Source organism: Ambystoma mexicanum, chromosome 2q, assembly GCF_040938575.1.
Source record: "Ambystoma mexicanum isolate Mex_15411 chromosome 2q, UKY_AmexF1_1, whole genome shotgun sequence".
Lineage (NCBI taxonomy): Eukaryota > Metazoa > Chordata > Amphibia > Caudata > Ambystomatidae > Ambystoma > Ambystoma mexicanum.
In genome coordinates, this window is record NC_090924.1 from 1,319,710,682 (window position 1) to 1,319,734,444 (window position 23,763).

Below are 23,763 nucleotides of genomic sequence, written 5' to 3' on the forward strand. Positions count from 1 at the left end.
CTAGGTAGACACAGGAAGCCATCATCCGCAGCAGTTCCATGGCTTTGCGTATGGTCACCTGGTAACTGGCTACATAGTGAGGGATCTGGAACAGCATGCTTTGAACCCCATCGCTGGAGGGAAATACTAGGCATTCTTTGGTCCGAATTAGAGGCCCCAGTAACTGTTTGACTTGATTGGGGATTAGACCTGATTTTGAAGTCCTGTAGTTCCATGGTATGTGGAATGCATCGCCCAGGGAGCCAAGGCCATGTCCCTGCTAGGAGGCGAACTGCTGGCATTTCTTGTTGTCCTGTGAGGCAAACAGATCTACCTGGGGGTGTCCCCACCTGAGGAATATCTCTTCCAGTACCAGGTTGTTCAATTGCCATTCGGAATGGTCTGCCACCTAGTCTGCTGAGCCGGTCCACCTCCAGATTGGATTCCCCTGGGAGATGGATGGCTGTGAGCTAGATGGCGTCCTCCAGAGCCCATTCCTAAAGGCTGACCACGAAGTTGCATAGTGGAGGAGACCTTGTACACCCCCGCTTGTTGACATAGTACATGCTGGTGGAGATGTCCGGCTCTATAAGCACCGTCTTGCCCTCTATAAGAGGGAGAAAGGCTTTGAGGGCCAGCCATACGGCCTTCAGTTATAGCCAGTTGATGTGGGACTCCTGCCGGGTCCAGACTCCATGGACTCTGTGGTTGTCCAGAGTGGCTCCCCAGCCCTCTAGGGAGGAGTCTGTTGTGACGGTGACCTGAGGGAGAGGCTGCTGGAAGGGCCTACCCTGCCGTAGGTTGAAGTCCGCGGACCACCAGGTGAGTTCTGGGTGGAGAGAAGTAGGAAGGTCCACTGGCTCCGATTGTGAGCCCCTCTCCTGAGGCTGCGAAGTGCAGCTGCAGTCGCCTCATTCTGAGTCTTGTGTGCAGTACAACTAGAAGGACCGCTGCCGTAATGGCCAGTAGGTGTTGGCACCACCAGGCCGAAGTCACAGTCCTGGCGAGGAAGGGAGTAGTGGCTCTCCTGATGGCCGTGATCTTGTCCTCAGATGGGAAAACCTGTGGGGCGGCTGTGCCAGATGAGGCCCAGGAAGGTCAGCTGCTGCATGGGTAGTAGCTAAGATTTCTTGAGATTGATAGTAAACCCCAGGTCGTGGAGTGTGTTCATAAGCGCGGAAGAGGAGTGAATAACCGCCTCCCGAGATGAGGCCGGACGAGCCAGTCTAGGTATGGGTAGACGTGGTTGCCCTGAGGAGCGTCTCCACCGCGTTCATCAATCAGATAAATACTATGGTCGCTGAATTCAGGCCGAAGGGTAGCACCTTGTACTGGAAATGGTAGCCCCTGAACCTGAAACGCATAAAGGACCGTTGCGGCTGCCAAATTGGGATGTGTAGATGCGCGTCCTTCAGATCGAGGGAGCACATCCAGTCTCCCCTGCACAGTGTCTCTGCAATAAGAGCTGGTGTAGCCATCTTGACTTTTTGTAGAGGAAGGGAGAAGTTGAGGGTGGAAAGGTCCAACAACTCTCAGGCCAGCCTGGTTCTTCTGCATGGTGAACATCCTGGAATAGAACCCCAATACTCTGGGAGGCTGGGACTTCCATTGCCTGGCTCTCGAAGAGCGACCGGATCTCCGCCAACAGAGGTGCTTTCCCAATCTGTGGGAGAGAAAGGGACCGGCAGGTGGTACCCTGTGGAGACTACAGAGAGAATCCAGGGGTCCGAAAAATGTTGGCACCAAAAAAATTGCACGTGGAAGGCAAGCCTGACCCCCACTGGAGAGACAGACCCTCAGAGGCTGTTGTGGAGCAGGGGGGATTGGAAAAAGCCATTGCCCCCCTTTGTCGTTTCCTCTGATGCTGACTCAGGGAACAGTCAGGTTGTTTGGACCTTCGCTCTTGGAAGTCTCGGAACCCTCCAGACGCCCGACCCTTGTTGGATCGTTGATTGGACTGGTGTGTACGCCTTGGGCGTGGTCTTTGTAAGAATAAAGACTTAGCTGTCTGTGAGCTGTTCTTTTTATCTAACTTCATCCGTGGCAGAGGTCACTACACTCAAATGGAAGTTCTAATATGCGTTCCTGGATGTCCGGGTTGACCTTCATAGCCCGGAGCCAGGCCATCCTTCTCATGTCCGTGGCAATGCAGATGGCCCGGCCAGAGGTATCGATATGAGCCACTGTGGACTCCATGATGTCGGACGCTACCAGCTTGGCTTCTCCTAACCCTGCTTTAAAGTGAGCCTGGCAATCAGGCGGAAGTTCCAGGAGAAAGTCTGCAATTTCCCGCCAGAGCCTTTGGTTAACGGCTGCCAGCATGGCATCAGCGTTGGCCTGACGCAGAGGCAAGGAGGTGTGGAGTACAGCTTTTTCCCATACACCTCCAAGATCATCTCCTCCTTGCCTAGCAGTGCTGAGGACAAGGTGGCCAAGGACGACTGAGGCTTAGAATAAAGTGACGCCCCAGCGATCAAGTGCGGCTGAGGATGAGCCAAAAGCAAGAGTGTATCCCCCCTCCAGCTGTCTGCACTTGGCGTCGAGGCGCCGGTTGACGGGTTGGGCTGAGTGCAGCTTGAGCCACCCCTTCTTGGACAGGGCAACACCGTCCCAGTCTTGGAGGGAGGCCTTAGGGTGAGGACATCTGACAAGACCCCCCCCCCCTCCCCGGGCTGTTCGACCTCTGGTTGAGGAAGGCCCAGGTATTCTGCCAGGGCTGCGAGGCGTTCTTGGAAGGCCTTTGCTGAAGATTGCTCGTCGGGGTCATCCTCGTCTGTGTCCACCTGAACGCTAGGAGGATCCAGAACTGGTGGAGGAGTACTGGGCTCCGTGGAGACCTGAGCCGAAGGCTGTTGCGGAGGCTGGTGTGGAACCGTCTGTATTGCCGGAGGCTGGGGAGCCAGTGGCAACTGAAGCACGTGAAGCGCTGGGGCCAAAGGGACCAGAGCCATTGGAGGAATGACTATGGGTACCGGTTAAGTGACCCGAGAGAGCATGTCCCCAATAGCATCAAGAAGGATAGACACCATCTGGGACTTTCGCATCAGCACCAGGAACCTTTAGAAGAACCTATCTTCGGAGGCTGGAGGTGAGGCACAAGGAATAGACAATGGCTACGGGCTGCTGGGGCACACTCTGCCTGGGGTGCAGGGGAAACCTGCGATGCAGATTGATACGCTGTAGGCCACATACCTGGTTGACATCAGTCTCACCTTGTGACTCTGCCTCCATCCGCACTGCTAGAGGAGGTATCGGACGATCAGTCATTTTGTCTGGCGCAGCGGCCATCTTGTCGAGAAGCGTGCCATGTGCCAAGGTCGTGGTGCTTGGCTCCCTGGAACCACCCCTGTCCAAGACTCTTGGTGTTGGATCATAAGGCCTATCATGCACCTCAGGACTTGGACTGGAAGGCGTATTTCCCTCGGCACAGCTGCTAGTAGTGCTGCGTGAAGGCGTCCACTTGGACATGATGCCGGTGTTAGGGTGTTGCCCTTTGGGAGGAACACCGTAAAAGAACCTTGTGGCCCCCCAGCACCGGGAGGATTCGAAGACCCCTTGGCCGCGAGGCCGGTAGCTGGACTAGCCTCGGTACATGTGCTGGTATACGAACCTGAGAGGTTTCTCGCGGTCGGGCGCTTCCTAGGGAAGGAGTCACCCTTGCGGGGTGCGATGGTGAATAGAGGCCTTACCTTAAGCCTCGAGCGATGTTTGATGAAGTCCTTGAGGTACTCCGGAGGTGACTTCTGGAAGAGCTCTCTCCACCTGGCTAGCCTATTCTTCAGTGCCCTTGGTGTCAAGGAGTCACACGCGGAACAACCGGCCCAGCAATGGTTGGGCCACGGGAAATGAGGCAAAGGGTGTGGGGGTCTGAAGTGGGGAAGAGTCCCTCGCAGGTTGGACACCTGCTGAAATCCGCTGAAGTCGACATGCGCCGGAGGACCAAGTATCTAAAAGAAAAGACAAAAGATAGAATATCTGGGGAAGAGCTCGTGGTATTACATGGCCGGAGCCAAACCCAGGAGCGCTGGTGAAATCAGCCCGTTCCAGTCGACGCGGAAAAGGGGACTGAGGAGTGGCGCCGGTGGACGGAGTCAGGCAGGTGCATGCTCCTAGGGAGTGCCCCCTCGCGCCTCTAAATTTAAACAGACAGAAGAGTTTTCTGGTGAAAAAGTTCGTCTCCCGTCCCTCGCGACGGACGCCCATACAGTATGGAGGAAAGGGGACGAGACGTAAGTCATTTTAATACAACTTTAAGTGCTTACTTGGATATCTCTGAACTGATTTAATTGTACTGCTCTACAGCACACCACTCCCTCCTAAGGGTGCTCAGCCAGTCTACCGACTTATGTAGTACAGGCCTATATTAAGAGTTGGGTCCCTAATACCAAGAGATAAGTCTTATGAATTCCCACACCAGGAAAAGGTGGAAAGCCAACGCGCACCCATCCACTCATGAAACCGATCAATAAAGGGATTGAATTAAAATAAATTTGGCAGAAAACAATTTTTGCTCAAATATTTTGTAGTAGTTTGTGGTAAAAATGAAGGAAAGGCATCAAGAAAAAATGCTGCCAATTTATTTATGTTAGATTACCCAATTTATTTTAATCTTTGAAGAAAAATAAATGAAGAAAATCTTATGACACCGATCCCAAGAATGCCAATGTTCGCCCTCTTGCTGTAACCTTCTTATGCCATGGTATGAGTAAAGTATCCTTTTATGCTCGTAAATTATCTACCTGGAACATACAATTGGAATATATTTCATTTGTGTATTGGTGCAGTCACCCACGAGTCATTTCATTGATCACTGGCAATGCCATTTATGTGACAGTCACTTGGAACACCTTTTTTGCATTTTGCCCTCAATTGCAATGTTCGTCCTCCTTTTACATTAAAGAGCATAAGGTACTGCACCTATTTACAATTAATTGAAAGGTAGGACAAGTGGGTGTATTGTTAGAGTAAAGCAACACCTTTAAATAAATTAAATTGGCTTACAGGTAGCAAGCGTGCCTGATGTACAATAGGTGAGAATGCTGATGTTCGAGGACATCAGCAAGTAACAGCAATAGCATATTGAGTTCAGATGATGTACTAATACATTTTCTAGAATTCGTTTGCAGGTGAAACAGGGTTTGTTGTAATGCAGCCATTAGGACAATAGCTGAATATTTTTACAGTATTGCTGGAAGCAAATCTTCCGATATTTCAAATCTTACCTCAAACTTCTCAGGAACATGAAGCTTAGGAGATGGCACGCCAACAAGATAGTCAATCAAAACCATGGTTACGATGGTTATGAATACAGCAAAGTCGCTGATTGTCGATCGCACCTATGAAGGAATATTAATGAATAATAAACACAAGCACCAAACAATAGAGAAGAAACAGTTGGAAAACACTTGAAGAATCTGCATTTTGTAATACTTCATATTTTTCCTTCCTATATAATCCAAAAATATAGGAAGAACCATATAAAGAAAAATAGGGCACTGTCAACCAAGCCATTTAATAAAGAACTTTAGAAAAAAAAGTGTGTTTGTAATATTTCTACAAAGTGCAAAATTAGCAATCACAGTTCTATTACGATTTACAGGGTAGAGAAGGGGTATTTCTGGCGATAGTTCATGCTTTTTGTGGTATTACCAATGGGAGTTACTAATGTTCCCTCTAATTATTTTTCCTAAAGTGCCGAAATGGTTCACTTTAGTACAGGCATTTACATGTGCGCAAGTGACTGAGGTAAGTCACTTTGACAAAGGAGTATAAAATGTGTACCACGTAGCATTGTTCCAAACATACCAAAAACAAATGCTATATACGTGGTTCTAAGGGCTCAGAAAACAATCCAAAACCTGATACAGTACCTAGCAAAATTACTCATGCACAGGGGAAAAATACATGTACATACCAAAAAAAAGCATTGTATGATCAGTACAAACTTTGGATTTAGCTGTTAGTCATTTGTTGAGTGGCAAACCCTGATCAGAAGAAAAACAGAACTTGTTTTATGCAATTGTGGAAAATATGTTTTTAAAAGAACCAATGGCGGTCAACATGCATGTGTTTGTCAAAAAATTTGAATGATACATTTGCCAGATGGAATAATGGCAACTAAAATAGGCATGTCAGAAAACATGGAACTAATGGTTTGTGCCACTTGAGTGAATTAACTCAGGTGCTAGAAGAACATTACTCAATTTAAATGAGTCAGTAGAATTACATCAGGACTGCTGCATGACAAAGTAAGAAATTCAGAATTTCTTTGTCACTGCTTACCACCAGCATTACCATTATGAAAACAGCAGCAGCAACACTTGCCCATATACAGGCCTATCAATAAGACGCACACCAGCCACCTTTGCTCCCTAAAAACAAGAAATGAAGCCCAACGAAAAATAGGAGCCTACCACCACATCCACCCACACAGTTCCACGGTTATTGTCAGATCAGGTGTACCAGCAGAGCAGTAGAACACATTACTGCCCAATCAGAAGAGGAATATTACTGGAGAAACAACTTGTAATAAGCATAAATTACCTGGTTGACCGAAAAAAGTATCCCCATTAGCAATGCAAATTACTTTGTTCACTGAAAAATCAAAAATCATTTGACCTCCGCAAACTTCGAAAATATGGAGTACAATCTTACTGAAGCCCTGCTAGTAACTGACTTAGGAAATAAAATGATTCGGCACACAATCTAGCCTAAAAAGTGCCTTCTGTTGTACCTAGAGTTCTATGTTCAGCAATTCACCTAATATTAAACAGGATGGTGGTGACGTAAGAGGATCTAGTCTGAACACAGACTACGACAAACTTATTGAAAGGCCATCAGCAGCTGGACACAAGAAATCATAGGTACAGATTCCAAGACTTACTAGAGGTTGTGGTCCTTCAATGCAGACAAAGAAAATCACAATTCTACAGTGTACTGTACTCAAGCTTCGTTTTACCTCACTTGTCCTTCAGCAAAGAATGTGCTCCTGTGCTGGACTCCAATACTAGTTGAAAGTGTGCAGAGAAAAACAAAGTGAGGAGAGTCCCTTTTGGGATTGTAACAGTGAAACACTCACTGCAATATATGCACAATGTTTTGCATTAAAAAATGAATCCTCACCATATTATGGGCAGTCGAAAATTGCCTGAAATCTGCCCACACTATTTTGCAGTGCAAACAAGATTGATTGATTCATTCCCTTCCCTAATACAGTCAGTTAGGATTAAACACATGCTCATTTACAAAGGGCAAATTATTAGGCTTGGAAGGTCAGCCTTGCATAGCGTGGTTAATGTAAACAGGGCTAGACAAGAATATTGAGACCAGTTATAATAATGAATCTTGCTTAACTGAGAAGGAAAATGTCAGGAAGCTGCTATGACCTGTGCCTTAATGCAATTGTGTCTGCACTGCTAATGCTCAGAGATGCATCCAAATGGATGCAAACGCGTGCATGTGCACAGCTTAGAGAGACCATAGAGCTGTACAACAAATTCTTCACTGCAATTTTAATCTTATTTTTGTTGGACAAATGAATCGCAACAGATCTAGAGCAATGTAAAAAAGGCTCAAAGGGCATTTCTAACTTTTTTGAAAAGGTAAAGTTATTAACCCAAAAACGGGCAAGAGAAAAAAGAAACAAAGGGCTACAAGATGAAAAGATCGGGACGAAGGGGGCCTTAGCTAACGGGTTGGAGCGGGCTAAGGATTTTTAGTTCAGCCAGCCCTATTAATTCTCCAAAGTCTCTGCAATTGCATATTCTCACAGGAGAAGACAAAAAAGTTATCACAACCTATATAAACTCCTTTACCACCCCTGCACCCTTCATATAATCCACTGGGCGCATCCCATATATACAGCGCTTTTTTTCCCCCAGCTAGGTTTGCGCTTTATAAATCCAATCCATAGCAACTGATAAGAACACAAAGTCTACTCCCTCTTCTAGTGCCATGAGAAGAACTAGTTACTCTTACCTTGTAACGTTCTTTCGATGGGATGTTCCTCCGACGTATTCCTTATCTTAGATAGAAATCCTTCAGCTTTGCTGGCCTCGGAAAATTTTTTCGCCAGAGGGCGCTGCGCGTCGATGATCGCCGAGTCGATGACCCTCGACGGCCTCCGTGCCGACGTCGACGTCATCCTGCCTATAAAGGCCGCGCGCAGCGTCCGTTGCTCAGTTCCGTTTTGTAGTCCCCAGTAATGTTTTTGGATTAGACTAATCACCTTGAAGGAGCATAGGCTGCAAACCCACAGGAAGTCATACTGCGGGGATGGATGGGAGGGTCGATAAGGAATACGTCGGAGGAACATCCCATCGAAAGAACGTTACAAGGTAAGAGTAACTAGTTCTTCGAAGGGATTGTGTCCTCCGACGTATTCCTTATCTTAGATAGACTCCCATAGCAGTGGTATTGTGACTGGAGGCGGGAGTAATAAAAGTTATGTTACCCTTCCAGAATGGACAGAGTGTAACACAGCCTTGCCGAATCTAGTTTCTTGACTAGAGGAGGAATCCAGGCTATAGAATTTGGTAAATGTATGTGCGGACGACCATGTGGCAGCCGCACATATATCTCGAATTGGCACCCCTCTTTGAAGGGCTGAGGATGTTGCGATACCCCTGGTAGAATGAGCCCTTAGATTTTGAGGAGGCTCCTTTCCTGCCAATTTGTAGCACTCCAGAATGGCTAAAATAATCCATCTGGAGATGGTTTGTTTTGTTATTGGAAGGCCCAACTTATGTCCTGCATAACCTACAAAGAGTTGGTCTGCTTGTCTGATCTTAGCCAATCTGCTGATATAGAAGCTCAAGGCTCGCTTAGGGTCCAGCCTGTGCAGTCTCTCTTCCTCCTTCCCCGGATGAGGAGGAGGGTAGAAAGAAGGTAATATAATCTTCTGAGTGATGTGAAACTCCGAGACTACCTTCGGGAGGAAGTTAGGCTTCACCTGAAGAACAACTTTGTCCTTGTAAAAGATTGTATGTGGAGGTTTACACGATAAGGCTTGCAACTCGCTAACCCTTCTAGCAGATGTCAATGCTATTAGCAAAACAGTTTTGAGGGTGAGAAGCTTCAATGAACAAGAGTGTAGTGGTTCAAAAGGGGCACCCTTTAGGAAGTTTAAAATTAGGTTTAAATCCCATAAGGGAACTTGAAAAGGTTTCGGGGGATAAACATTAGTTAATCCTTTTAGGTATTGTATTACCAATGGAATTTTGAAGTATGAAGGCTCCTCTGCAGTGCGCTTAAAGATTGATAGCGCTGCGAGATAGCCCTTAATTGTGCCAACCTGTAGGCCTGAATTAGCCAGGTAAAGTAAGAATGACAACACCATAGGTGTACCACAAGAAAAGGGTTCAATATTCTTTTCTCTGCACCAGCTGCAAAATTTGTTCCAACGGCAGCGGTATAGAGTTTTAGTTGCCGGCCTTCTGGCCGAAAGCAACACCTCCATAACCTCATCCGGAAGGTCCCAATCCTTGTACCTCAACCTTTCAGACACCAAGCGTGAAGGTTGAGGGTCTTGATGGCTGGATGGAGAACCTGACCTTCCTTCTGCGAGAGAAGATCCTCTCTGTATGGCAGTCGAATTGGAGGGCAGATGGACATGTCTAGAAGGTCCGGGTACCACGTTCTCCTGGCCCAATCCGGGGCAATTAGGATCATGGTCTTCCGAAACCTTCTCAACCTCCTGATCATTTGAGGAATGACAGGGACCGGAGGGAACGCGTACAGAAGTGGGAACTCCCAGTCCACTACGAACGCATCTCCTAGAGCTCCTCTCGGGGGAAATTCCCTTGAGCAAAATCTGTCGCACTTCCTGTTGATACTGGTGGCGAACAGATCCACTTGAGGGGTTCCCCAAAGGGCGAAGATCTCTTGAAGGACTTCCTGAGCTATCTCCCACTCGTGAGAGACTGTGCTCTGCCTGCTCAGAGCGTCCGCTGTCAAGTTCTTCTCTCCGGCTAGGTGAATTGCCGATAGAGAGATTCCTTCCTGAATTGCCCAAAACCAGAGCTGCATCGCCTCTCTGCACAGTGGTAGTGAGCCTACGCCTCCTCTTTTGTTGAGGTAGTGCATGGCCACTGTATTGTCCGTCATTATTAGGACGTTTCTTCCCCGTACAGACGGCAGAAAAGCCTTCAGCGCTAGTCTGATGGCTCTCAGCTCCAACAGGTTGATATGTAGTCTGGACTCCGATGGAGACCAACGACCGCTGATGGTCAAGTCGTTGGCGTGAGCTCCCCACCCCGTGAGTGAGGCATCCGTGACTACTGTTATCTCCGGCCATGGTTGCCAAAACATTTCTCCTTTCAGGATGTTCTCCCGACAGGCCCACCACTGAAGGTCTCGGGCTACTTTGACCGGGATCCGAAGGAGATCTGTCATCCTTCCTGAGAACTGTGACCACTGAGTTCTCAGTGCCCACTGGAGGGATCTCATTCTCAGGCGAGCCTCCGGCACGAGGAATATGCAGGATGCCATGAGGCCTAGCAACCTCAGAAAGTCGTAGGCTGGGAGATATTGGGCATTCTGAAATCTGATGACCATCTGCAGAATATCTCGAGCCCTCACCTCTGGTGGCAAGGCTTTTCCCAGGGAAGTGTCCAGGACTGCTCCAATGAATTGGAGTCTCTGTGATGGTATCATCTGTGACTTCTTTAAATTGAGGGAGAAGCCCAGCTTGTGAAGGAAGTGGCAAACATAATCTAGTTGTCTCTGAGCCTGTTCCGAAGATACAGCTCTGATCAACCAATCGTCTAGGTAAGGGTAGACATGAATCCCTTCCCTCCTTAGACTTGCAGCCACAACCGACATTAGCTTGGTAAAGACCCTCGGGGCGGAGGTTAGCCCAAATGGCAGAACTCGAAATTGATAATGAGAGCTGCCAATTGCGAACCTCAGGTATCTCCTGTGCCTGGGATGGATCGGCACATGGAAATAAGCGTCCTGGAGGTCTAGAGATACCAACCAGTCCTGAAGCTGGAGGGCCTGAAGGATCTGAGAGAGAGTCACCATCTTGAACTTGTCCTTTCGGAGGAATTTGTTCAATTCCCGTAAGTCTAAGATGGGTCTCAGTCCTCCGTCCTTCTTCGGTATTATGAAGTAGGGGGAGTACCAACCCTTGTTCCTTTCCGCTACAGGTACCAGTTCTATGGCACCTTTCTCTAGCAGGTCTAAAACCTCCTGCAAGAGGAGCGGATCTGGAAGCTTCAAAGGGTTGTTCCCCGGTGGATGACTCTGAGGGATATGTAGGAAGGGCAGGCAGTAACCTTGGGCTACTGTCTCCAGAGCCCAAGCATCTGACGTAATAGCCTGCCATTCCGTCAGATGGTGAGTTAACCTGCCCCCTACTGGTGTTCTGTGAGGGGAGACCTCAGAGTGGTTTTGAAGCGGCTGATGCAGTTGCCGAAGGTAAAGTGGCTCCTGCTCCTGCGGGTGCGGCTTTCTTTCCCCTACCCCGTCCACCACGGGTAAATCTTCCTTGGCCTCTTTGAGCCGGTCGTCCCCTGCCCCTTCCATATGAGGAATAGTAACGAAAGGACCGTCCTCTCCACGATGATCCCGAAGGACGAAAGGTATTCTGACGGATAGCAGCTCCCAATGACTTGGCTGCTGCCTTGGACGTTTGCAGTTTCTCCAAACTGTCATCCGCCTTCTTTCCAAAGAGGGTAGAACCGTCAAAGGGCATATTCAAAAGCCTGGTCTGCACGTCAGAGGCAAAACCAGACTTCCTCAACCACGCATGCCTGCGGATTGTGGTACTTGCCGCCATGGCCCTGCTGATACTGTCAGCAGAATCTAGGCCAGTTTGTAGGGTCTCGCACATCGCATCTTTACCATCCCTGATGATGTTTAAAAATGCGTCCCTTTCCTCTCCTTCTTGGAGGCAGTCAGCCGCTGATGAAGCGCACTCCCAAAGGGTGTGGCTGAACCTAGCGAGCGTACAGGTCGCGTTAATAGACTTTAACGCCATGCTACAGGCAGAAAAAACCTTCTTAGCCATGGCATCATATTTTTTGTCATCCCTATCCTGCGGAGCAGTGGGGTATGCAGATGTGCTGCCTGATGAGGTTGCAGCCTGTACAACCAAGCTCTCAGGAGTAGGGTGTTTTGACAAATATTCAGGGTCAGAACTAGCCACCCTGTATTTTGTTGACAGTTTTTTATTTACTGCCGGGATAATTTCTGGCGTTTCCCAGTTTGTCAAAATCCTTCTCTGTAGAGCAGAGTGAAATGGAACCACAGGATCCTCCTGTGGGCCCTTGTCCAGTATGTCAGTGAGGTCATCCTGCTGAAAGGCAGGAGAAGGTGCAGACCAACCCATAAATTCTATGATTCTAGACATCAGAGCTCTATATGGAGTCTCCGCATGTTCTCCTGGGTCTGGTTTGATAAATTCTGCTTCAGGAGAAGTGTCCAAGCCACTAGCTTCCTGAAGTGCATCCTGAAGATTTTTTAATCTTCCTTCCTCAGAGGCGAAGTTCTCTGGCTCTGGTGATGTGGTCCTCTGTAAATCAATATCTTGGTCTGAATCCTCCCTTTCCTCAAAAATCGAGGTTAAAGGGGGATACATTGGTTTTTGGAATGGTATAAACCCCATTTCCAATGCAGAAGGAGCCATCATCACAGGCCTTGAAAACGTCGATGTCGTCGACACCGACGTGAAAGTACTCGAAGGCGCCGTGAAAAGCGTCGAGAAATGTGTACTAGGCCTCGAAGAACTCGAAAGGATCGGAGTCTTGCTCGAGAACGACGTCGACGTTCTCGGCGTCGAGTCGGAGGTCTTTTGTCTAACCGTTGGCTGTGGAGTAGCCGTGGTTCTTTCCTTCACCGGCGTCGATATCGGCGTCGACGTCGGCGTCGACTCGATCGACTGATGCGCCGATGAATCCTTCGACAACGGCGTCGATGGCGCCGACCTCTGTTTCGAAGGAGTTTTCGACGATGGCGTCGATGATGCTTTATCTCCCGATGGCTCGAGGCGCTTTCGGGTTGACTTTTCCGCCGGGTACTGCGACTCGCGGCGTTTAGATTTTTTGGGTTTTTTACCCGGGGTATCACCCTCAGCTGTCTTCGAGGGGGACGAGGCCGCTTTCTCGAAGACGCTTAGCATCTTTTTCCTGAATTCCTCCCACTCAGCTTGCGAGCTGCGTTTTGTGGGGCAATGAACTCTCTCAGGAGAACTCGACGAAGATGACGAAGGGGATCTCCTACGTCTCTTCTTCGAGTGTCTCGATGTCGACGAGTGGTGGGAGCCACTTCGTGATCTAGATCGAGAGTGTTTTTTATGGTGAGGAGACGAACGTCTCGACTCTACCGAAGAAGCTTTCGAGGAAGTTAAAGTTGACCTACCTCTCTCGAGCTTCCCCCTACGCTCCTTCAAGGCTTTCGCCGTCATGGAAAGGCATTCCTCACACTCCGAACTCTGGTGCGTGATTCCCAGACACCACAAACAGACCCTGTGAGGGTCCGTCAACGACATTTTCTTCCCGCAGTCTCGGCACTTTTTGAAACCGGACCGAGGGGTCGTCGGGTCGGAGGAGGATGCCATCGATATCGAGGTAAATAGTAGTTATTATATACGTTATCTTGACGAGAACTGAGCAACGGTGTTCCGAGGCACAACGAAGCGCGGAAAAACGGAACTGAGCAACGGACGCTGCGCGCGGCCTTTATAGGCAGGATGACGTCGACGTCGGCACGGAGGCCGTCGAGGGTCATCGACTCGGCGATCATCGACGCGCAGCGCCCTCTGGCGAAAAAATTTTCCGAGGCCAGCAAAGCTGAAGGATTTCTATCTAAGATAAGGAATACGTCGGAGGACACAATCCCTTCGAAAAAGGTTTTCATACTTGCACCTTCTAAATGCAGAAAGGTATGTGAGAAACCGGCAGGTGTCTTAACCGCTAGTCCCCAGGGATCTGCCATCCAGGTGGCCAGGACACGGCCATCGCTTTTGGATCCTGTTCCTGTTGGTGGACCAGTGCGGGAGGATCACCTGGTGAGGGGTCTTCAGGGAGTGAGACAGGATGGCGAGATGCAGTATTCACTTCCCTGTAACACCTTAACCACATCCTACCAGGTAGGATACTTAGTCACTCAACCCTCCGCCCCCCCCCCTTGTCAACACAAACACTTTCTCATGAACAGCTTGCTATGAGAGAAAACGGACCAACACCCGAGACGTATACCTGACATGTCCCAATACAATGGTCAGGCAATTGCTGACCATTACACACACACGTGACTTTGTTAAAATTCCCAAAAAGGATTAAAGGCGGAGAACGAGAGCACACTGAGTGAGGCAAACCACACGAGGAAGCAGCAGTTCCAAAATGGCAGTTTAATACAAGACAGCTGAGGGAAAAACCGAAGGGTATCGTAAAGAGGGAAGTGCCCCTGACCTTGACGAGGAACCGTACCTTTCATGAACTTTCGAGAACATAAAACTTAAGACCAGGAAACAATGCTGAAGAATCCAGCATTGTGTGTCAGAGGTACCCGGGCTCTGCTGCGTCAATAGTCGGGGCAGAGAGAATCGCTTGCCACCATGGTACTGTCCTTGGCTCCTACAACAAAGCAGCGCCAGTGAAGTCAGCACAGCCGGGGAGTTGGGGAGACTGATAACAGACCGGTCCGTGTTGAAGCCAAGTTTGCAAGCGGCAACATTGTATAGTGAAAGCTGAAGCAAACATTGTATGAAGCGTATGTGATTATTAGCGCAAGTAAAATATAACAGACTAGTGATTGTACTTTGAAGCCAAGATACAATACCTTAGACCAAGAGGTCTGGCAAAACGTGCATGCTCATTCGAACGTCTCTGTAAGGTATCAAACTGAAGGAGTGAAAGAATTCTTAATCGAAGTGGTCCCGACACAGATCAAGCAAAATCATGCGCACAATCGAAAGGCTGATGTTAACAGCGTAAAGAAAGTTGATGACAAAGTAGATTTAGTTGATCCGAGCCCGGCAGAGGGAGACCAATTGAAAATTGTGTTAGAGCATCTGAGCACAGCTGATGGGGGATCCGGGGTGAACCAGGATTCCCCTGAGAAATTGGAAGTATGAATATCCTACGAGCATTGCGTTAGGATTTGAGCCCTGCGGAGGGGAGTCTGAGGTGAATAGTGAATCGCCTGAGGAATGGAGTACTTGTGAAATCCTAAGAGAAAAAAAACATTGTTTTTCGCATCAGGCCCTCTGAAAGAATAGAGAAGCCAGAGACTGCTAAGCTAGAGTGTACTGCCTTGTACCGTGCTACAAACCTAGGGAAGGGAGGCCAACTGCCTGAACATCCGATATATCATTTTGTGAACACTTTATTTTTCGTAACACAGTTTCCCACACTATTTGTATTTAGAGGTAAGGATTGGCAATAGGTTTATTAGTGTAGGCCCTTTTATTTTGACAAGATACCACTAGGACTGCGTTATTTGATGGTCGTAGCTTGCTCCCATCTGTAGATCTAGGATTAGATAGGTATTTTTTCAAACCCTTTAAGTAAACACCCTTGTACTGTGGTCACTTGTATCCGTCTTACTGTGGATACCATGCTTTACTTACAGATAGCTCTCAGATATAAAATAACATGCAAGGAATAACCTAGAAAGTTTGTAATGGGCACACCTGTAACAAAATATATCGCACCACAAACGCAATTTCCTCACGGATTATAGGTTAATGGACATTTTCAGATATTTGTACAGTAAGTTAGTTCAGTCTTTTGTATGGGTTGTGAAACAGTTGTGCTCTTATGCAGGAGCAGTCTGCAGGTTGTTAGAGTTTTCTTTTCATTTCTATGCCAAACCTTCACCTGAGACCCCCCTCTTCCCAGTACCTTTTGCTGTACTCATTTTTTGTCTGTTCTGTTGAGCAAGTGGGACCCTTTTTGACCCCCCCACCCACCCACACTCACTCATCTTTTAGTCCGTCTATGGAATCCCTTGTTCATTACTTCAGTTCTTTATTTAACGGAGTCCTGTTTTCCTCCATATTTTCTAAAGGCATCTGTAATTTACTTTTGTAGCACAAAGCACCTTTTGTGCAGTGCTACTCCCTTTGTATTTTCTTTTATTCTCCTTGTGTGAACTACTGTTCCCAAGGGTAGAGGGATACCTTTTATTCCCTTTACATTTTTTCTATTGCGACATCAGCACACCTCACATTATGTGGAGTGCTGAGGGGGTACAAATTATCCTCTTTCTCACTTCTCCTGTAACATTTCTGTTACAGTGACAATATCTGAACGGCTGGTGGCAGTGCACATGTTCTATCGACTTGTGTAATTTTTACCCGCAGGCTGTGTTCACAGCCCCAGTAATGCGCAAAATGATCACCATAGCCCCCAAATCGTGGCTATATTCCCTTTTCACCATTTCTTGTGCGCTTGTCCTTTCTTGGTCCTATTTCTACTTTCCTGGGTGGGGGGGGGGGGGGGAAGTCCTGGTTTGACTTGTGTGTCTTCTGCAGAAATCCTTTGGGAAGCCTGCCAAAACTCCATTGTGTGTGAAGACCGAAAACAAGGGAGTAGTCTAACTATCTGCAGTCTTGTCTTCTGGCATGCCTGCCTAGTACCAGTTCCAACTGGGAGGCTGGCTGTTCTGAAACAGCCCCCCCACCCAAAGTTTCAATGTGGCATGAGTGATGTTTGGCTGGGTTCCTGAATAAATGGCCTGGATCCTGAAACTGCAGACAAGCCGACCACAAACGGAAGATCCAAAAAGTTTAAATGACCAGACTCCTGCAGCCCCTTCCAGGAACTGGTGAACCATTGCGGACATACCGCTGCTCTCCCGACCCCACTTCTGAATCGACAGGGAATCTCTGAAGAGTACTTCCTCCATAGACTGGTGGACATAATCTGTTCCAAAACGACCTGCAATTTGAGCCATCACACGACATGCTGTGACCTTCCTGTACTGCAAACCGCCAATACCTTGGGACCTGTGACCATCCTGCGGTGCATCGTCTTCCGAAGAAGGAATCTTCCTGAAACTTCGGTCGACTCCTGCTGGACCTCCAGAATCAAGATTCCACTCCTCAAAGTACCCTCACCAGAGTGCAGGAATGAGCATGCGAGGCGATCAGACGAGACCTGTTCACAGGTGTCTCTGAAAAGGCGTAAAATCCACAGATCTGTGTTGGAGCATGAAGAATAGTTTGCTGGGAGCCGCCTTTCGTGACTGCTGCTGTGACATCCCATCGAGAGTCCCTCCTTTCATCGCCATGACGAAGGAACAGCGGACCGGGTCTACAGCTGCTATCGCGTGCATGCATCCAGCTTCATTTTCTTCATCACTCAAGTACTGTGAGACTGAAGGTAATACTTACCGAAGAGTCATTCTGTCACTCCTGTGGGGGGTTATTCAAGTATTTGGGAGTTTGTCCAGGCCCAACGCTGAAACACATGCAGGGAGCTTTCTCCTAAAACGATGGACCCTTTCACCAATAATATCTGCTACTGAAGATTTCCACAGGAACTCTTGACTTTTGTACAGTCTGCCTGATTTTTGGACCGCCAATCCGACCCTGAAAGACTCCGCACTAGATAGGGAAGGACCCCAAAAGCATAAGCTCTGCAAGAAGATGCTTAAGTAAATTACTGTGTTGGTGTGGATTACGTCACAAGAATCTCAGAGTTCTTATCTTTGAATTGTGCCTATTCTGAAAAGTATTAGAACGTTCCTACTTACGTTTGAATTGTTTTTACTATTCTGAAAACTAACTACACCAACTTACAGTCTGTACCTGCTTATGTTGGTCTTGTACCTTCGGGTTATTCCCAATACTGAATTACTCACAAAGTTACTCACCATCGGATTGCATAAGGCCATTCTGAAAAGTAACGTAGGTTCTTACTTATCCTAGAAGTGTGTCTATTAATCTAGAAAGCACTACAAAGTTATTACTCATCTTTGAATTGCTTATTAGCGGTCTAGGACACCCAATGTTTCCCCCCAAAGGCAAAATAAACACGCTCAGGCCTCCTCCTCCCAGGCCGGTAGAAGGGCTGACCAAGAATAACCACGCTAGTAATGGTGAAAAAAAGAAGAGTCACCAAGTTAATCATTGGGTGACCCTGTTCTGTATAACAGAGGCTATAGCCATAGCCTGCCGTAGAAAATGTGCACAATAGTTGGTAGACCACGTCCACTGCCACCAGCAATAACTAAAAGATTGTCCAAGTCGAAGGACCAGAGAAAAGGGGGATACTAAGTATTGTTTGGCTCGCCACATAAGGTGGCGTGTGCCAATTTCTCAGACTATGAAGTTTTTCCTTAAGAACTGTAGTTACTGTAGGATATAGGAAATCTCAAAGGAGGACCAAAAGGGTCCCAAGCAACACTGCTCATATAGAGCTGTGTGCTGCAAAGTAACACAAATACAAATGTCTTAAAAACAGATAGAGGAATGCAGACTCCATAGAACAGTAAAACACAAAGGAAAGAGTTAAAAGAGGGCCAAAATAAGAATGAATGAGTGGAAAAGGCTGTACTCATTCAGCATTAAAGAAAATGGTCAAGAAATCCAGCAAAAAGTGCTGAGGGTCTTGGTAGGAGAGGGGATGATGCATAAAAATGATATAGCCCCAAAACCCGTCCCTCGCAGAGGGACAGGAGGATCTAATCCACTCCTGGAGGAATCTCTTGATCCAGTCGGTCATACTTTCTGGAGAGACCATCAGCATACTTATGTTGGGTACATGACCTGTGCTCAATAGTGAAATCAAAGCTTTGGACCACCTGAGCAATTTTGGGTTTTCGCCATTTATCTGCATCAACCACCTTAAGGTTGGTGGTCAGTTTGACTCCTAAAAGTCGTTCCATAGAGGTATGACCTGAACCTCTTCCAGACCCATACAATAGAACAACATTCACGTTCAAATGTCACCCACCTGGTTTCACTATCTTTTTGATTTCTACTAATAAAGCAGATGGGGTGCTTGCTGCGTTTGCTATCAAATTGACTCAAGACTGCTCCTATCCCTGTGTTGAAAGCATCAGTTTGGACTAAGAAGGCCCAAATATAATCTGGAGCTCTCAGCAATGGAACTTTACAGAGGGCATATTTCAGCCCCTGGAAGGCTTTTTTACAGTCCTCATTCCACTTGACGTTTTCAGGGTAAATGGGAGAAGATATAGTATTCCGGGAGTAGCTATTGTGCCATAGTTCAAGGAAGTTCCTGTAGTAACCATTAAGTCCTACGAAGGCTCTTACTTGAGTTTGAGTAGTTGGAGTGGCCCAGTCCTGTACAGCCTGTACTTTGCTGGGTAAGGACTTTATCTCCCCTCCTCGTACCTCATGACCAAGGTAGATCACTTTACTCTGAACAACGTGGCATTTTATTTGCTTTGATGGTCAGATTGGCCTGCAATACATGTTCAAGGTGGTCAAGATGTTCTTCCCAGGTATGGCTGAACACTGAAATGTCATCCAAGTATTCCATGCAGAAGTTCTCTAACCGATTCAGAACAAGCTTAACCATTCTCTGAAATGTGACAGGTGCATCCTCTAAGCTAAAAGGCATGACCTTAAGCTGGTACAAGAATTCTGAATTGGAGAATGCAGTCTTTTCCTTGGCATGGTCAGTCATGGCAATCTGCCAATAACCGTGAGTCCGGTCAAAGTTACTGAGTAATTTGGCTGAGCCCAGCTTATGAGCCTAGCATCAGTCTTTTACTAGTGCAGCACAACGCTCCTTATAGGCAGTGTTGCTGGGGTCCTCCTTGGAGATTAGTTTTCATATCCTAGAGTAACTATGGTTCTTAATGATAGAGAGATCATTAGTATCTCTCCCAAAACTTTATAGTCTGGTACATTGGCACACAACACCTTAGGTGGAGTGCCAAATTGATACCTCTTCTCTCTGCTTCTGTGACTTTTTAGTCACAATCTTGTAGATATGGCTGGAGGCAGTGGATGTGTTCTACCAACTACTGTGTATTTGTTGTACCGCAGGCTATGTCCATAGCCTCGATAATGCACAATAGGGGCACCCAAGTACCAAATTTCTTACCATCACTAGTGTGGTTCTTGGTTAGCCCTTCTTCTACCGTTCTGGGAGGGGGGAGGTCTGCGCGTTTTTTGCCTTTGGTGGGAACCTTTGGGTGACCCTGCCTAGGCTACAATGTGTCTGGGCAGGCAGGAAGTAAGGGTGGAGTTTTTCACTCCTCCCCTCCCCTCACCCCGGTCATGTCTGCTAGAGTACCTGAATAGGACAAGCTCCCACAGGGGGACTGACTGATTGGACAGCCAAAAGCCCCTTTCTGTAAAATGCTGAGAGATTGTAGAGGAGTGTGTGCTGAACTGTACACAAGGTGAGGCTTCTGGAGTGAAAAGCAAGTCGACCACGGGAAGCTGAAGTAACCCAAGAAGATGTGCAGATATGCCTGCACATCCTTTGCAACACTGAAGCAACCACTGCTGTACTGACCTTGTTTTCTGTGCGACAGATGCACTCTGAAGAGGACTCCATCCCTTTAGCTGGTGGGAACAACCCGTCCCAAGATGAACATTGAATTGAGCCATATCCCGAGGGCCTAGTAGTTTCCAGAGCTTGTGGAACCCCAATACCAGGAGACTTGCTGCCCATTTCTGGTGAATCGTCACGGAGAAGCCGAATACGTCCAAAGCTTTGCTGAACCCGTAAGAACACTCGAGAGATCCGATCCAACTCGTCCAGACCCCCTCAGAGTGTGGGTCTGCAGGAAACTAAGAAGATTGACCAGGCGATCCATGTCCTTTGTTGGTGCTGGAGAAAAGTCACCAAAAGCACAGAGTGAACCAAGAAGTTGCTTAAAGTTGTGACCCAGGTCCTCCCTAAGACGGCTGCTGAGAGATCCCGTCCATTGTCCTGCCTTCAGTCATCAGACCAAGGAATACTGAGGTCTGATCCAGAGCTGCAACATCGAAGAGCATCCAGAACTAACAAGTTATTCTGATGTAATGTACTGTGGGGAGAAAGGTATTGCTTACCCGATTCCAGAAAGTCGCTCCAGAGCGTTGGTGTGCATGTAGAGGTGTCTAGGGTAACCCCGTGCTTGTCCCTTAGAGTCCTTTAAAAGGTCTCCCTTTTTAGTTAATTGCTGCTTCTATAACACTAGAGACTGGAAGAATTCCACAGGAACTCTTTGTATTCTGCTGCTCGTCAAGACTTTGAGCCCTCTCCAAACTGCCTTCAGCTAGGGTTGCGGTTTTGGACTTCTGACTTGCTAGTCGAAGAAACAGTCTCTTGAACCTTGTACTAAGGTCATGCTACACGAACCATTTTCCTCCTTTAAGTGACTTTCTTGTATGTGTTTGCAGAGTAAATGCACTACCGTATAAACTGTTAACTACAGGAGCGTGTGATAACCGATAACACAGTATTTTCCCTTTCTAACATTGCTACACATTTATTTAATTTAGTTGTTTATAGTTCACAGAATTCATACATTCAATTAAATAGAAACATAAAAACATTCAACAACAATATAACAGACTTCACTAAAATTCCATCATCAATTTTATCTGCACAAACAGAATAAAATTCCAAATCTCCATGGTAGCAGGTAATTCCATTTGGCAATCTGAAGTAACAACCAAATATTTGCAATTTGGGAAACACCTAATGCAACAACACACTTCGTCCATACTCTATAAAGTGCAATATGCAGGGATTCAGTCTGAGAATTCAGACAATACAACCAGAAATGATCCGATTTAACAAAAATCCAATCATGAACAAAAGGACCATAGTTTGCTTTATACACATCCTGCAACAGATCACAATCAGTTAATACACGTCTCATTGATTCTAATGAATTAGCTTTCTTATAAATTTGATAAACACTTTGCTGTGGCGTAAGTTTCCGTTGGCTCCCAAACATAGCCCTTACCGGGAGCCGATCAGCCCTGGAGAGTGGTTGCCGGTTTTTGGCCATGCCTTGGCCGGTTTGAAAAAATACAAAAAATGACAAAAAAATTGAAAATAAATCTCTATTTTTTCCAAAAAACCTTTCATCCTTCTTAGGTCGATAAATGAGTACCAACACAGGTTGGGTGATATTATATGCATATCTGTTCTGTAAAAAAGAACTTAAGCATAAGTGCTATACAATAACATTATCATGTGGCCTTGGACGTCTGCTTAGACTCGCAGTAATTTGACAATTAATACACAGATATTAATGATACATATGGTGAGCCATTCTTGTATGAAATGTATATAGCTTTAGTGAAATAACCATATTTTTTGTAGTGTAGTTCACTTAGGAACAATGCTACTGGATGCCACAACCTGTTTTGTCAAGGAGTGAAAGGTCGCGTTTCATCGCTTCCTGGGATGTCACTTAGGCGTGGTGTCAAATGACATCACGTACGGTGATATCAAAGGTCAAGGGTCGTGACGTGAGGGCCGAGTCACTTTTTTGAGGCGAGGGCTGGGCCAATTTTTTTTGGATGACAGGCCTATTTCTTGTCCCAGTCAGAACCTGCCCATGCGGATGACATTTTTCTCCCAGTCTCTTCTATGAAGTTTAAATTTAAGGGCAGTTTTTATGGAATAATACTCACCACAGCGATTACATGCAGCAGACCAGCCCAAATCATTAAACAACTCGCGAAATGCAGTATCGTACCTTTTGGAAGCATCGATTTTCATAAGCTTAAGGATATCAAGGTTGATAGATCGTAGCAGGCTACATACAGGATGACATCACCTTTATAAGCAATAAACCTGTTGAAGCATAATAGATTGGAGGGACTGAAGTCCCAATTCAACCCTAATATATTGAATAGGGCAAGAGAGACTATATTGAATAGGGCAAGATTTGTCATGGTTATGGCATCAAGTCCATATGCAACAACTGGGGTTAACCATTGCCTATATAGTGTCAATTCCCTTTAAAAAAAAAGAGTAGCCGGCATAGTTATTGACAACATTCTTCACCAACATGGTAATCCGTTTAGCACGTCTAGTCTTGCTTTCAATAAGCAACTTGTATCCTATTTCATCCCCAAAATGTACTCCTAAATATTTAGAATTGGCAGTATATTCCACATTTCCCCAAAAGACTTCAATTTTTGTTCTGTTAATTTTTTTTATTTTTTATTGAAAAACTACAGTTTTGACAAAGAAAAAACTTTTGTTTCAAAACAGAAAATGGAGAGAGTAGAGAATCAAGATCATAAACTCCGTTCCTTCACATCAAAAGGCCTCGCTGTCATTTGTCGTGAGCCGAGCAGACTCCTGTTCAGTTCAAAGCTGGTGAGCCTATATTAGGCGAGACAGGAAATTTCAGGAGTACATTCAGGTAATTCACAATTGCAAACACGTGTTTCGTGTTGTTGCCAGATGAGATCGTATGCCACCATGCTGCCATGTCTCCATCTAAAGGAGCAAATTGACCCAGATGTTTCGAACGAATGCCGCAGATTGCGTGGCAATCTAGGATTAAATGTTTTAAGGATTCCACCGCATCCAGACAAAAACGACAACAGTTATTATTCGTTAATGGATTTTTCCTTTGCCATAGGATTTCCTTCAACTGCAAAGCATTTAGACGAAAACAGAGGAATTGGTCAGGATAGTGGCGAGAGTAGCATCGTATCAGGTAGTATGGTTGTGTATTTAATTTTTTCTGTTCAATTCCTAACCAGCTTGCTGCAGCCAGTTTTTCCCTTTTCTCTAAGTTGGTGATACAAGCCCAGGCTTCAAATTTTCTCTTGGCATGTTGTGGGCGAGAAAAAAGGACAAAGTTGCTAATTTCAGCCGCATCGATCCAATCTTGCACTCT

The 23,763-nt window shown here is 46.6% G+C and overlaps 1 protein-coding gene across 5 annotated transcripts in view; it reads right to left on the minus strand.

Moving 5' to 3' along the window:
- The window catches only part of SLC4A7 (solute carrier family 4 member 7), a 1,353,206-nt gene that overhangs the window by 395,915 nt on the left and 933,528 nt on the right, over nt 1–23,763 (minus strand). For all 5 annotated transcript variants that reach the window (XM_069648779.1, XM_069648778.1, XM_069648775.1 and 2 more), the window contains one exon: nt 5,202–5,315. In XM_069648779.1, the coding sequence (XP_069504880.1) occupies nt 5,202–5,315 (114 nt within the window). The remainder of the gene's footprint in view (nt 1–5,201; nt 5,316–23,763) is intronic.